This window comes from Candoia aspera, chromosome 8 (genome assembly GCF_035149785.1).
Source record: "Candoia aspera isolate rCanAsp1 chromosome 8, rCanAsp1.hap2, whole genome shotgun sequence".
NCBI classification, from domain to species: Eukaryota; Metazoa; Chordata; class Lepidosauria; order Squamata; family Boidae; genus Candoia; species Candoia aspera.
The window spans coordinates 55,820,997-55,835,941 of NC_086160.1; the positions used below are offsets into that span (position 1 = coordinate 55,820,997).

Below are 14,945 nucleotides of genomic sequence, written 5' to 3' on the forward strand. Positions count from 1 at the left end.
AAAGGTTATCGATATACAGTATATAGTGCTCTATAACTGATCTATAGCCCTAATTAATGCCTTTATTCAGTTTTGTACAAGCAATAACCATGAACATACATTCATTTCCTTCAAGTTGAGCTAGACTCCCAGTAACTCATGGATTTGCTCAGTTTTCTCATTGCAGTACAGAAGTTGTTTGCCATTCCCTTCTTTCAGGATGTTTCTTCAACTTCCTATATCAATAACCTTTAGTTGATTCTGCAGCATCTCCAAGAGGGACAGAAAATAGGTTAGAACTAGTATTCCCCCCACCCCCGCCTCCAATTCCTGTTGAAAAAACTAGTGTATACCCTTGGTAATCCCTGGGTGTCTCCTATGCAAATACTAACCAGATCTGATACTACTAAGCTTCTAAGATCAGCCAAGGTCATCTAGGAGGTTGTAATAAAATGAATGACACAAGGTTTTCAGTAAAGCAATATTTATTTATGTTCACGTTCTTTTTGTTCAAAATTATCTCAAGCTTTTCCAAAATTGCTTTCATTTATTTGATTCCACTGTTGGCCATTGTAGGAGCCCTGCACACACCTTTCCCTTTCACTTCAAATGGCACTCCTTTGTATGTAGCAATACACTCATCATTGGTCTGAAGATCAGGTTGGATCTGCTCCCATATTTTCTTTTTGGGATTAAGTTCTTTCTCAGGTTCACCTTTTTAAAAAAAAAAAAAAAAAAGGAAGATAAGAGATGAAAGTGAAACTAAGAATTTGAAATATTCTTAGTTTCTTTCACAATATAATGGAAGTGGTTTAACACTACTAAAACAAATTTCTTTTCATATCAAAATAAAGAAATGTCACATGGTACTTGAATTTTGGAATCATTTTTTTTTCAAATCTATGTGTGTACTTATACCTCTTAACTGTAACAGACATTGTTAATTAAAATAGAAAGCCATGAGCTACTACAGACATAAAATTTGTATCTTAAACCAGCCTTTTTCAACCTTTTTACCCTGGAGGAACCCTTGAAATAATTTTCAGGTCTCAGGGAACCCCTATGTAAAAATAGTAAACTGTCCCTCAAAGTTCACAATACAATCCATGCTTTACAACTTCTTCGACAGCAAAGCAGCAAGGCAGTGGCTGAGTTGTGGAGCATAAAAATTCCTACCACTGTGAGTGCTAGGGCTGTGCAGTGGACAAAGTTAAAAAAAAAGATGTTTATTTATTTATTTATTCTTTCAATCACAATTTCTTGTGAAACCTTGGTTGAGAAAGGCTGCACTTAAATTAATGTTATGAGATGGAGAAGAGTCAAAATACTGTGAACTCCTTCCCCTCAACATTCCTCTCCATGACTAGTTACTACAATATATCTACAAAAATAGTATTAACCACAGTTAAAACTGACTTGGTTTCTAGCCAATATATAAAAGAATGGGTTAAAGCTGATTTCAAATTCTAGCTAGCCGCAATGAGTAGTATCTGTGCAAACTAATAATCAACCATGCTTAGGTCTGGCAAACTAATTTAAAATCACCTTCAAATAGTATCTACAAGATACATTGCTTTGGGTTTGTTTTATCTCAACTTTCAAAAAATCACTCAAGTATGTTCAAAATGATTAAGAGTAAAATAATGCAGCTTTCCCCATGTAACCTAAAGTTATGGGCTAGTAAAAGTAATGCCATTTTATGCTGTAAATGATTCTGGGGTTATAACAGTAGAGTAATACAATGCCCAAGGGTAAGATTATCAAAACCATTTAAGTGAGCTAGGTGTTCTGCTTCCCATCAGGAATGTGAGAGACCATGCAGAGTAGCAGTAATGCTTTATTCCTTATTTCCTTAGTACAGGACTCACACAGCAATTAGTGTCCACTTTAGTGAACTTACTATTAGCATGTCTTCTTAAACAAGAAATTCATCTAGCAGCTGAGAACCCTTGTATTAGGTATACATTATTGGAACTAAATCCAAACATTCCACATATTTGAATTTTATTTATAGCCCATTAGAACAAGAGAAAATTCACTCATCTATCAGGTACTAGATGATGTGTAGGTCAGAAAGAAATCGTGCTAGTGATTTCCTATTCCTGTTTGCAAGATCAGGTGGATATCATAAGAAAAAACAGCTCAAAGACCTATCCGCCTATCGATCTGTTCCTACAAGAGACCAACCAAATATCTATGGAAAATTCTCAAGCTACACATGGATGTTAACAGCTTCTTCCAATCAGTATTTGCTAGCAACTAGTCTTCAAAGTAATGCTGCATATGGCACTGTTTGTGGTTACTAGCAGTCACCGGTAACTTTAACCACCTTCTGAACCTGTGACATTTATAGTCATTATTCCACTTAGGAGCAACAACTACTGGAGCTATTTTGGAAGGCAGATACAAAAAAATTCCACATGTGGCTGTCGTGTGATACAGGTGCCATAGAATTTGCCCACATTTTATTGTACTGCTGTTTTCATACAGATATTACAATCTGTTTTATTTCCCCTTACGTGGTAAAATATCCAAGTCATTCAGATACTTTCTACATATAAACTCTGCTTTCTGATAGATGGGACTCTACCTCCCTGGATGTTGCCAAATTCTGTTATGCTGCCAGCAAGATAAGATACAACCAGACCAATCCCTGTCCCTCAATATAATATGAGTGTGGCTAACTTCTGAAGTGTAGATATATAAATGGGTAGGTTTTTTATTTTATATTTTATTTTAATCTACCTCTATCTTAGAATTTTAGCACTATCTCTTAGTTTTAGATAAAGAATACAGTTTCTTAGTTCTAGGATCACAGTTTACACTGGTGATAATATTTGGTACTACTCCTTTAGCTTGTGTTTCATGTTTGGCCCTCCTCTTTTCATTTGAAATAGTTAATGGCTTTCTCTATACAGGACTTTGACCAAAATAAAAATAGAATAGAATAGAATAGAATAGAATAGGATAGGATAGAATAGAATAGGATAAATATTGTCTTTTTCAAGTCAGCTATATACAGTATTATTTGCATTATCTACTATCACGTCAAGGACATTTAGCACCTGCTTAGTCTTTATCAGTCTTTATCTGTAATTAGGATTTTTAATTTTTTTATTTTGGCCCCGATGTGTGTAATTTTGTTTGTCTACCATAACCTGTATTTGCCTTTTTAAAAACACTATGAAGAGAAGTTTTCTCACTCTCAGAATTTCCATCTGTAACTTTATTCAACATGCTGTAATTCTCCTAGTCACAATTCTAAATACCTTATTTTCTTCTGTACATTTCCAGTAGTCAAAACAACAGACCAAAGGCCACAGGAAGCCTATCACTGCCTCCACATTATCAGTATTTCTAGTTACTTGGAGTCCCAGTTAACATTTAATAATAACATTATACAATACCAGATGGATGAACTTGTCTTTTGGCAACTATCACACTGTAATGTTAGGCTTTAAAATCCAGGCACGTAAGAAATTTTCCTGGGAAATATACCCCCTCTTTTCAAAAGAAAGCAAAAGCAAGAAGCACAATTTACTAATGATATGAATTTTCAATAAGAGCTGGAATATTCACAGCAGCAGCAGCTTTTTCTTATGAGCATCATTGTATACCAACTAACCTCCATGTTAACCAATCCCCAGCAGAAAATATAGGTATCAAATCCTTTACTTCAATAGTAAATCAAAACAGCTACTACAGGTATACCAATGGATTTAGGAATATCAAGTGTGATTTTTCCCCGTTTTCTCTTGGAAGTCATCCACACTTAAACATGACCTGCAATATGGGAGGAATGCTGTTTAAAAAAATACAAGACTAACGTTCTCCTGGAACCCAGAGATTTAAATAATTTAGCACTTTTAAAGGGTAAAAACCACAGTAAATGTAATAGGATTGGTATTTCAGATTAGCAAATACTTTGGGAGAAATAAAAATCAGCTAATGACAGGTGTTTACATATGCGTGTTATATCTGCCCATCAAAACTGTTACCAGTGAATATAACTTTTATCTGGGTTATATACCAGATACTAGGGCATATTTGTACCGATCTACTTTTATGTTTTATTAGAAATTTTAAAAACGGCATGTGAGGGTTTGAAGGTCAGAAAAGTTGGACACAGAGATTGCCACATGGTCATGAAGTCTGGGGTTAAAATGGTTTCTACTATACTATCTGGTATACTATCTGGTGGTTTGAAAACAACTTTTCATGTTTCTTTGTGGAACACACTGGCCTGGGAACAAAAGAGAAGTTTCAGTGTATAAGCCATAAATAATTAGTACTTTCTTAGACCAACAGTTTATCTTTTAGAGAAAATAAGTAACTAAATGGTAATTAAAATGACAGCTCCTCACAGTAAAATCTTTCAAATAAAATAAAAGCTTCTTTACGCAAAAGAAAATATGTATCAAACCAAATGAGCAGGCAAGTCTTTAAAATGCAAACATTACAAAACCGAATTTAGTTTTCAAGAATAAATTAAAATCTGGCTTTTATTACAGAAGAACCTTCTGGATTCTATTAAAACTTGCTTTGGAATACCCAGGCAAACTCTCCTGGGATCTGTGGCGAGCTTGTATTAGATTAGCACAGGCACCACTTTTAAACATTACCAGAACACCATGGTGTATGTTCCACAGTAACCTCCCTTCTCATCCCTTTCTTTCAAAGCCCTGTGAAAGACATCTATAAGTAAAATTGGAGAAAATTCATAATTCTTGGGAATGTAAATGATATTTTTAATATATAGTATTCAAAATACTGTTCTTAAGAAACATCAATCTGTATTGCTACTTTGGCTAACTCATGCACTGAAAGCAATTCAGCACTGAACAGGCAAGACGGATGTCTACTAGAATGAAAGAATCATTAGCAAGTAAGGAATATTTTCTTCCCAAGATGTGAGAATCTTCTCTCAACATCTTATCAGAAAGAAGAGTCTAAACTACACTGCGTGCACAATTATTAGGCAAGTTGTATTTTTGCGGATGAATTTCTTTATTGAACAACTACAGTGCTCTCGGTCAATCCAAAATGTTAATAAACCTCAAACCTGAATATTTAAGAAAGTAAAAGTGAGGTTTTGGCTTTCTTAGGAGCATATCTATGTGTGCACAATTATTGGGCAACTATTAGTGTGCAGAATTATTATGCAACTAAATGAAAAACGAAAATTCCCCCATCTCACTCGTTTTCATCTGTTAAAGTGAGAATAATAAATAACTCAAATTTTACAAATAAACATTTCTGACATTTCAAACAAAAAATCAGTGACCAATATAGCCACCCTTCTTTGCAATAACAGTCATAAGCCTTCCATTCGTGGAGTCTGTCAGGTTCTTGATCTGTTGACGATCAACTTTTTGTGCAGCAGCAACCACAGCCTCCCAGACACTGTTCAGAGAGGGGTACTGTTTTCCTTCACCATAAATCTCCCGTTTGAGAAGGGCCCACAAGTTCCCAATAGGCTTTAGGTCAGGTGAGGAAAGGGGCCATGTCATTCTTCTTTCATCTTTGAGGCCTTTACTGGCTAGCCACGCAGTGACTTCGATGCATGTAATGGAGCATTGTCCTGCATCAACATCATGGTCTTCTTGAAAGATGCAGACTTTTTCTGTACCACTGCTTGAAGAAAGTGTCTTCTAAAAACTGGCAGTAGGTTTGGGAGTTGATTTTGAGTCCATCTTCAACCCGAAAAGGTCCAACTAGCTCATCTTTAATAATACCAGCCCATACCAGTACCCCACCTCCACCTTGCTGGCGTCTGAGTTGAAGTGGAGCTCTGCGCCCATTACTGATCCAGCCACGGGTCCATCCATCTGGTCCGTCAAGAGTCACCCTCATCTCATCAGTCCATAAAACCTTTGAAAAATCTGTCTTCAGATATTTCTTGGCCCAGTCTTGCCGTTTCAACTTATGTGTCTTGTTCAGTGGTGGTCGAGTTTCAGCCTTCCTTATCTTGGCCATGTCTCTGAGCACTGAACACCTTGTACTTCTGGGCACTCCAGATAGGTTGCAGTTCTGGAATATGACAGCACTGGAGGATAATGGGTTCCTGGTAGCTTCACGTTTGATTCTTCTCAAATCTTCGGCAGTTAATTAGTGTCTTTTTTTCTCAACACATTTCTTGCGATCCTGTTGACTATTTGCAACAAAACGTTTGACAGTTCTGTGGTCATGCCTCAATATCTTAGCAATTTCAAGACTGCTGCATCCCTCTGAAAGACTTTTTACAATTTTTGACTTTTCAGTGTCAGTTAAATCTCTTTTTTGGCCCATTTTGCCTGAGGAAAAGAAGCTGCCTAATAATTACGCACACCTTGATATAGGGTGTTCATCTCCTTAGGCCACATCCTCCCTCATTACACAAATACACATCACCTGATATGCTCATATCCAATAAGCATTCAGGTTTATACAGCTTGGAGGTGGAAAATAGGCATAAAAATGATATGTTCAAAATACTCACTTGCCTAATAATTGTGCACACAGTGTAAGTATTTCCAGTTATGTAAATGTAGCAATAGATTTTTATTTATACAGAAACAGTTATTATATTGTTAAGCAAACTTCCATTCTTTCATCACTGAAAGAGATATTAAATTATAAAGGGGAGAAACTGGAAAAATGAGTAAATATAATGCTGTTTTTCAATCAAGCTTTGTGCTGAATTTTGTTATAAAATGTTAGTGCCTTTATTTCACAGCTACCAGTTTTGTGAGCAGTTATTTTGCTTCAGAGAGCACTGTCTTATTCTGCAGATAAGATAAAGTCTCCAAAGGCCAAACTTATCAGAGGTATGTTACAAATTCTTCATTTGAAACTATTAAAAATTCAGAGTTATCTCAGGTTTCCTATCAAATGGAAATCTATTCACGAATTCTGGATCTCTCCAACACAGTTAATTTATCATGGCAACCTCTGAATCATGTAATACAGTTCGCTAAGTTTGTGGCAGCAGAGGGATAGACAAAGCATTTCCCTCTGCCTCCTGCCTATTTATGTAAAACCGGACTTATAATCGGATTTTTAAAAGACACTTCATAAATCAATATGGCAATAAAATCTAGCAACAAAAGGAAACAACAATCCATCATACTAAAACCACTATAAAAACATATCCAATTACAATAGGGCCATAATTGTCTCCAAAAGGAAACTCATTAACCAGCAGCAGCTCCCAATTTTTTCTTTAAGGAGAATGTTTTCTTGAAGAAAAGCAGAAAAAGGAAAAATCTGATTCAAGTATATTTTCTATAACCTTCTGAAAATGTGATGAAAGTCTAGAATCTACTTTAAAAAGGAGTAAATGAACAAGCCTAATTTCAGTGGAGATTCTGACAAACCTATCTGTGCGGGTACAGTCCTGCGCAATTTGGAGGGAGGCCCTCAAAACACATGGAAACCCTTGTCCAAATGGTTTTACCAGTCTAATAATTAAGAATTGTTGCTATGCCTTTTGGAGATGATGCTTCAGTTGTCTAGGACAACAAATATTCTAGCTAGGTGCAAGAAATTACTCTCCTACAGACATTGCTATCATTTAAATTAATATAAATATGACAATTTAGCTGCAAACTGCAAGACGACAAATTGTGTACTCAGTACAAAAGATTAGGGCCAAACAAACAACAACACAGTGGATCATCATTCTGTTATTTCTGTACATACAGTTCCTAATGTGGCAAAGAAGAAAAAAACTGTGAACAGGTCATAATGTTATGAATACAAGCATTCAAAGACACTATGATGCCTCTAAGCAACTCTTTTTTCCCCACTACTACTATGCTACATGATACCAAAAGTAACTTTTACTGCTGTGAAATCTATTGGTTCCAGGCTTGAGGTTACCTACCCCACTGGACTTTTAAATTCCTCTTAAAATACAATTTTCACAGAACCCCAACTAATTGTAACCAAACATGGCTTGCCCTCCTTTCCTTTTCTCTCAATCCCAATTTCAAACGTTAGAGCTGCCACTTCTTTTCTGTTAAGCAACTTACAGAACCTACCTCAAGGGACTACCCCTTAATAAAATTCTATTAGCACTTTTGCCCAGCTGTATATTTTCGTTCTTCCTTTATGTTAGCCAAGTTACAATCCTATATAATAACCAATAGTGGGTTTTGGTGGCTAAACTGTACCAATTGTATGTATACAGTAGTCAGGCTCCTATATTGTATCACAAGATGAAAATAAGAAAATCTAATTTTATAATATTAAGCCTGCGTTTTAAAATTTTATTCCCATTCCATTTCTGTGACTAAGAAAATACTGCCCTCCCAAAAGTTAATTCTGGAATATGAAAGTTACAAAACTTGGTCTCATTTGCAAACTAAAAAACATGATAACCTTATCAGAGGAGATACATTATTTTTCCCACTACACACCATTTCATATCATATTGAAAAACAACACATACAATCTCTCACTGATGATCCCAAATTGGTACTGCCACTCTTGTTCTCCTTTTTGGTCGATTTCCCATTAAGGAAGTAATTTTTATGTAATCTAGGGTAATATCAACATTTGCCATGCTTGCCTATGTCTATCAGAGAAGCAATCATTAAAAAAAAAAATTAAGGTTATTTGCATGAAACTGCCTATTATCAGAAAGGTTCTTACAAGTTTTATCACTGTTAGAAACATGCTCTGTCCCCTCTTTCAAGAATGAGGGATTTTATATACCATCCACAAACTGTATATTGGTTTGCAGAAACAATTAAGGTACAGGACACAAAAGAGTAAACATGCACATTGAGTAAGTAAGTAAAAGAGGAGCAAAGGAAAAACATTATTCAATACTAACCTCATGAAATACAAGAAATGAACTAGTGTGTGACTGTAGATATAAATAACTGGCAAAAACATACTCCTCAAAATGTTCTTCTATAAGACCAAATAGGTAATTGTATTACTTTTCACTTTCTCGGTTTCCTTGATAGCTTTACTTAAATTCCTAAAATTCTTAAATTTACTTAAATTCCTAAAATTCAGAATTCTCTTTTTTTAATTAGAGGGTTTTTGTTTCAGGCAGATATGCACAACTTTAAAGCAGCATTATTACCATTTTTGTAATTCATACAAATTCAATTGGGACAATAATTTTCTCAGCGATTTCTTTCTCTGCTCCACCTCCAAGACATTTCCGCTTACCTGAAAAACCATCAAATGTAATTTTTTCTCCAGGAACAACTCCATTGGGAGGAATTATAATTTCCACCTTTTCTGGTGTGCTAGCACACATCAGCATGGCTTGGGACACCACTCCTCTCATTTTTACTGGTTTTAGGTTACACAGAAATATAGCCATCCGGTTTTGCATCTGTACAAAAGAACATAAGTTAAAACAAAAAAGAAAGTAGAGTTTACTTAGGCCTTTTCAAGTTTCTTCCGAATGAAGTAGTAAAAAAAATCCATTCATGGAACATACAGTAAAAATAAACAAAAATATAAATATATTGTTCTTAGCAACAATTAACCAATTCAGCAATACAACCAGGAAATGTCTAATTAAGGTTAACTGTCATCTAATATACAGACACAACAGGAAGCGATAAAAACATCAGCATTGTGTCCTGATGTGCTGGATGGTGGCTGAAGAGTATTTTATTTGCTCTTCATTCTTAGGGATCACAAGTCAACTTTTAACTGTTAAATTAGAATTTTAAACCAATTAGGGAAAACGTAACAAATTCGTCCAGGTGGTTTACCACTCAGGATGGTATAACATGGCATGCATATTTACAAATCCCAAATGTCAGGATAGAACAAATGTTTGGAATAAATTAAAATGGTTGTACATAGTATGCCTTCCAAGTCATTCGTTTAAACTCTAAAGGCTTCTGTTCTGACCCAGATTTGAGTGGGGGGAAAGTGAAGTCTCCTTTGATGAAGTCACCACCTGGTGACTTCATTTAGTCATATAGCTTTTTTGGAAATGCTATGGAACAGTTTGCCACTGACTTCTTTTAGGGTGTGTTCTAAATTTCCCAATCTAGCCTACAGTCCTACAATTTCCAAATGGTCTTCATTCATAAACTAAGGATTAGGGCAGGCCCAACTCTGTTGCGCTTCTCAGCCCAAACAAGGTACTGCCACCTGCTGAGACAACTTCTAAGGAAGAAAAGAACAAAGAAAATAAGGCAATGGACTCCCTCAGGGACAATGCAATCAACAGTTTTGTCCAAGGAAATTAATTTTTAACATATAGATCAAAATATAACAAAATCATAACAATGGATCAACGGGAAAACTTATGGAAAAAATTCAACAAAATTTACATCAAGCTACAATTTGAGGGAAAACTGGTACAAAATATTCTATAGATGGTTTATAATTCTGTGAACAATTGCCAAAATGGATAAATTATGTAACGATAAATGTTGAAAATGCCATAACAAAGAAGGAACATTTTATCATATACAGTGGTTATGAAAAAAACCAAAAGTACTGGAAAGTAATACATCAAAACATCAAAAAAATTCTGAAAATAAAATTTGAATTAAAACCACAAATATTTTTATTAGGTATGATCCAAGAGAACAAAAGTGAAAAGCATCATAATTGATTATTATATATGGTGACAGCAGCAAGAATCAATCTGGCATAATACTGGAAAAGGGAAACCCTTGTAATACTGGCTGGGGGAAAAAATGTTGAAGGGGAGAAAGAAAGGGAGGCTATCAGAAAAGCCTTTTTATATTTTTAAATATATATTTTTAAATATAATTTTTAAAAGTTTTGGCCTAGTTTGCTTTTTAATTCTTTTTCTCAATTCCTTTATATACATGTATCTTTTTCTTTTTGCCTTTTTTTCCTTGAACATTTTATTTAACCAATAAAAAGAGAGGTTGAACCCCCCCCGCCCCCCAAAAAAATTCAACAGATTTTTAAATCACATCCTTTTCAACAAGAAACAATATTTCAGAAATGACCATATTGCATTTATGTTGCTGGAGACGCAGTGAAACAATCACTTTATTTAAATATATTATTCCATTTCATTGAGAAGCAATTACATGTATTAACTCTATTTGAGATTTATCTCAAAAACATGGGAATTGAATTAATACAGATCAACCATGGATGACTGTAATGAATTATGGCTTTATATATATATATATATATATATATATATATATATATATATATGCCTGCAAAATACACATTTTGTGTGTTTTTGTTCTTTTTAAGTTTCTTCTATAATTTGTGTGTATCCTTTTTCTTATTTTTGGTAAAAAATGTTTGTTTTTTGTATTTACTTAATAAAAAAATAGAAAGCAAAATATAACAAAATCATATTTATAAATAAGCTCTGACACTACCAGAGAACACAACCCACACTACTGTTTACAACCGCACTATTTGGATATAAAGAACAAAACACAGACATCAAAATGCCAAGTCTACTTTTAGCTCAAGACCTTTGCTATATTGAAATGAAGGTCGAAAACCAAAACCTGTTGCTAAATCATACCTCATCAAACTGGGAGTAAATAATTTCAGTGGTTTCAATCAAATATTGCATAAATTTAAAGAAGCCCATCTGGGACCTGCTGAGGTAATGGACATTTATCAGAACAAGAAACAGACTAATAAACAGCTTCTCTCTTCCATAAACACTGTTTGTCATGAACTTTGTTTAATACTTAGGAACTGACATACTGTAATATGTTCTGTCAGGAAGGAATTTTCTCAATGTACTTCCAGATAGTATGGATTTTCTCCAAACCGTTTGGATTATGAAGTTCCATTATATTTTGTGCAAGAGGCAAAACATAATAGACTGGATGTTTTAAATCATTCTGGAATACAGATCAAGCCAACAAAAGGCCTCCCAACTCTATGAATAATGAAACTGCCAAAATTCACACATATGCAGTACAAATACATAGAATTCATCTTTGTATGACCTATGGATGTAGATTCCAAAAAAGGGGGATTTAGAAGTTCTTAAACTTCCACTTAAAGAGCTTTGGGCATGCTAAAGTAGCTTTTGAAAACTATTTGCCACTAGCAGGGTGTACTGGTCAGTGTGTCATACTGAGATGGTCAGATCCAGAATCCATTCGACTATAAAACTTAGTAAGTGATCTTGGACCATCCACCCACTTAAATTGCAAGACTTCTATGAGAACAGGTGGTAATAGAGAAAGAATCATATATTCCATTGTACTATTTCAAAAGAAAAAGAGATTATAAATTTAATATTTACCATAATCCCAGCCAATAAAAGTTAAAGATTGATTTAGCTGGCAAAGTATCTCCCTGAACCCAGTTATAGAAGAAAAGCCAAGCATGGTACACAGTGAAGTGATAGTATGTTTGATATTATTTAAAACATGTTTCACAACATGTTTCACATTAGACAACGATCACAACAGAAACGTGTGATAAATTACAACAGTAAGTAAAACAAATACAAGTAGAAGCTTATGGAAAATACTTTCTTCTGATCCACAGACGTTAGGAATAATTTGCTCAGCGCATTAGAGGGTGGGTTCTGACTGTATAGCAGAAATTCAGATAAGATAAACATTATGTGAACAATAAAGGTCAAGATCACTGTTAGTTTTCTTTTCTTTTCTAGCACAGAATTACAAACCTTTTCCAACTGTAACTGAGAAACATGGCTTCTGGAACATTTATGAAAGTACAAACTGGACTCCTGAAAAAGACTTCTGCTACTGAGGAAGAGATGCCAAACCTTGCCCATGTGCGATACCTACATCCAATATATTACAACTGATCACCAGGCCAAGCTGCCCTATAAATGACTAGAAGATGAGAGTAGGGACTAATATTGGCCTTTCTGTGTACACTGCATACATCTAAGAGGACTAGTTGAATTTTTAGACTAGTAGATTTCTTGAGATAGCCGTTTAAAAGATATCAAGTTCTCTATCTTAAGTAATAAGTTCAAGATCTTGAGATGTAAGCATTTAACTGAAACATAGTAGAAATAGTAAACGTAAATGATGAGCAATTAAAATGTTGCTAAAGCCTCAAATAATACAACAGAGATGTTTCATGTATACCTCTTCTATGGGAACATGTTTCACCAGACCGCTGACAACAGTTCTTGGATTTCCTTCTCCAACATCAACTTCCTCAATATACAGGGTATCGGCATCTGGGTGTTTCTTGGCTGTCATAATACAACCAATACGAAGATCAAGCCGAGAAACGTCTGAAGGCCTTGAATCATCATTTGCAGCTGACTGCTTTTTTTCTTTCTTTTCTCCTACAAAAAAGGAAGGAAATCCAATTAATAAATCTTCTGATGCAACTCAGTTCACAGAAATATATACTTTTCCTTTCCTCATTACAAAAACTTCCTTATGTAAAGTATTACTGAACACTTTCATGACATCAAACCAAAAAAATCACAATTATATCAACAAATGTAATAAAAAGCATAGTTGTAAAAACATAGTATTATTTACTCTAACAATAAACATGGCATCATAAATAAATCGTTGTTCCTGTTTATCCAGTAATCCCTACAATTGCCAAAGCATAGCTGTAAACAAAAAAGAAAAATCTTAAAACTGGCACAATGAAGTCCAATTTTCATCTACAGAATGAGGAAAGGATAGTTCCAAGATGAACTGCTGAACATAGCAGTTGAGAGAAAAAGAAAAGGTATTAATGTGGAGGAAGAAACAAGCCTGCCTGAGCCTCTAACCACTTATAGCGGCCTTCTCCAGGCATACAATATATTGAACCTACAACTTCACTAAAATTACCTTTCTTTTCTGTTTTGTCTTTCTTCTTTTCTTCATTTGCTCCTTTGGGTTGTTCCTTAGGGCCAGATGGAGCTTCTGCAGCAGATGTTTGAGAGAAACCCTCCGAAAATGAAACTGCAGAAACCATGTTACTAGGTGGCACAGATATTTGTTTCACTAAAGTTAAACACAAAAATTAAAATTAAAAATTAAAATCTTGATTCTGCTAATTAAAAGTATTTTGTAAAATTTGTTGGAATAAAGTACATTGCTAAATTAAAAATGTTTTCTTCCATGTTTTCAAGCACATGTTTACATTTATATGCATTATATTTTAAGTCTTCTGAATTTTTTTTATATCATGAGAATGGTAAATAAAAATAGATTAACAGCAACTGTTTTCACTATTTGCTACTAATCATAATCAGAACTAAGACAAAACAAAGTGTAATAACAAAGTCATTAATCTTCACCTGGATATTTTAATCTAGATAAAATTAGTCTGATTGATTACAATGAGTTAATAACCTCTATAATACATTATAAAAGGGGTGGGGGAAAACTTACCCTCATAAAGCTGCTACTATATTTCAGTGCATTTAAATACTGTCTTCCATTATGAACCTCAAAACAGCATCCATTGGATTCTCCATTGGTCTCCCATTCAGCTAACACTCACACCCAGAGTTTATTTATTTCACACACAGAGCTCTCTTAGGTCAGTAAGGTGGTTTCACACTGTGTACTGTGTTTTAGAGCAGCCTTCCTCAATTTTGGAATCCTTCAGTTCTCAGCAATAGCACCTGGTGAAGCTCAGATTAGAATATGCTATCATAGAGTTTATGAGTTTTATTCATTTCTTTCCTTCACACAGTTTTAGTCATGAGAAGGAAAGTGGGATTCTGCTCAATTACTCCATTTATTCTGTTGCATCCCTATCCATGGATTTAACATCTGAAGTGAGAGACTGCTTTATGCATGTTCTCTACTCATTAGACCAAGTAGCTGAGTTTGTGAAAGGGCTATAGTAATTCAAACCTTCATCCTACAAATATGTGAAAACTGAACATGGGAATGCAACAATATGCAACTTATGTCCTGTTTCACATCACTGGCATTATATGAGAGAAGCCAGATTAGACCTGTAGCTGAAAATGAATGCCTCAAAAATATTCATTACCTACAATTTTGAAAGAAGCAAAGGATAGAGGTTATAAACTGTGTATG

At 34.6% G+C, this 14,945-nt stretch overlaps 1 protein-coding gene across 2 annotated transcripts in view; it reads right to left on the reverse strand.

Annotated features, from left to right (window-relative positions):
• Nucleotides 1-446: 446 nt before the first annotated feature.
• Nucleotides 447-14,945, reverse strand: part of AIMP1 (aminoacyl tRNA synthetase complex interacting multifunctional protein 1) — a 29,472-nt gene continuing 14,973 nt past the window's right edge. For both annotated transcript variants that reach the window (XM_063309758.1, XM_063309757.1), the window contains exons 4-7: nt 13,740-13,895; nt 13,029-13,234; nt 9,145-9,313; nt 447-693 (exon numbers count right to left, since the gene is read on the reverse strand). In XM_063309758.1, the coding sequence (XP_063165828.1) occupies nt 527-693; nt 9,145-9,313; nt 13,029-13,234; nt 13,740-13,895 (698 nt within the window). In that variant the 3' untranslated portion in view covers nt 447-526. The remainder of the gene's footprint in view (nt 694-9,144; nt 9,314-13,028; nt 13,235-13,739; nt 13,896-14,945) is intronic.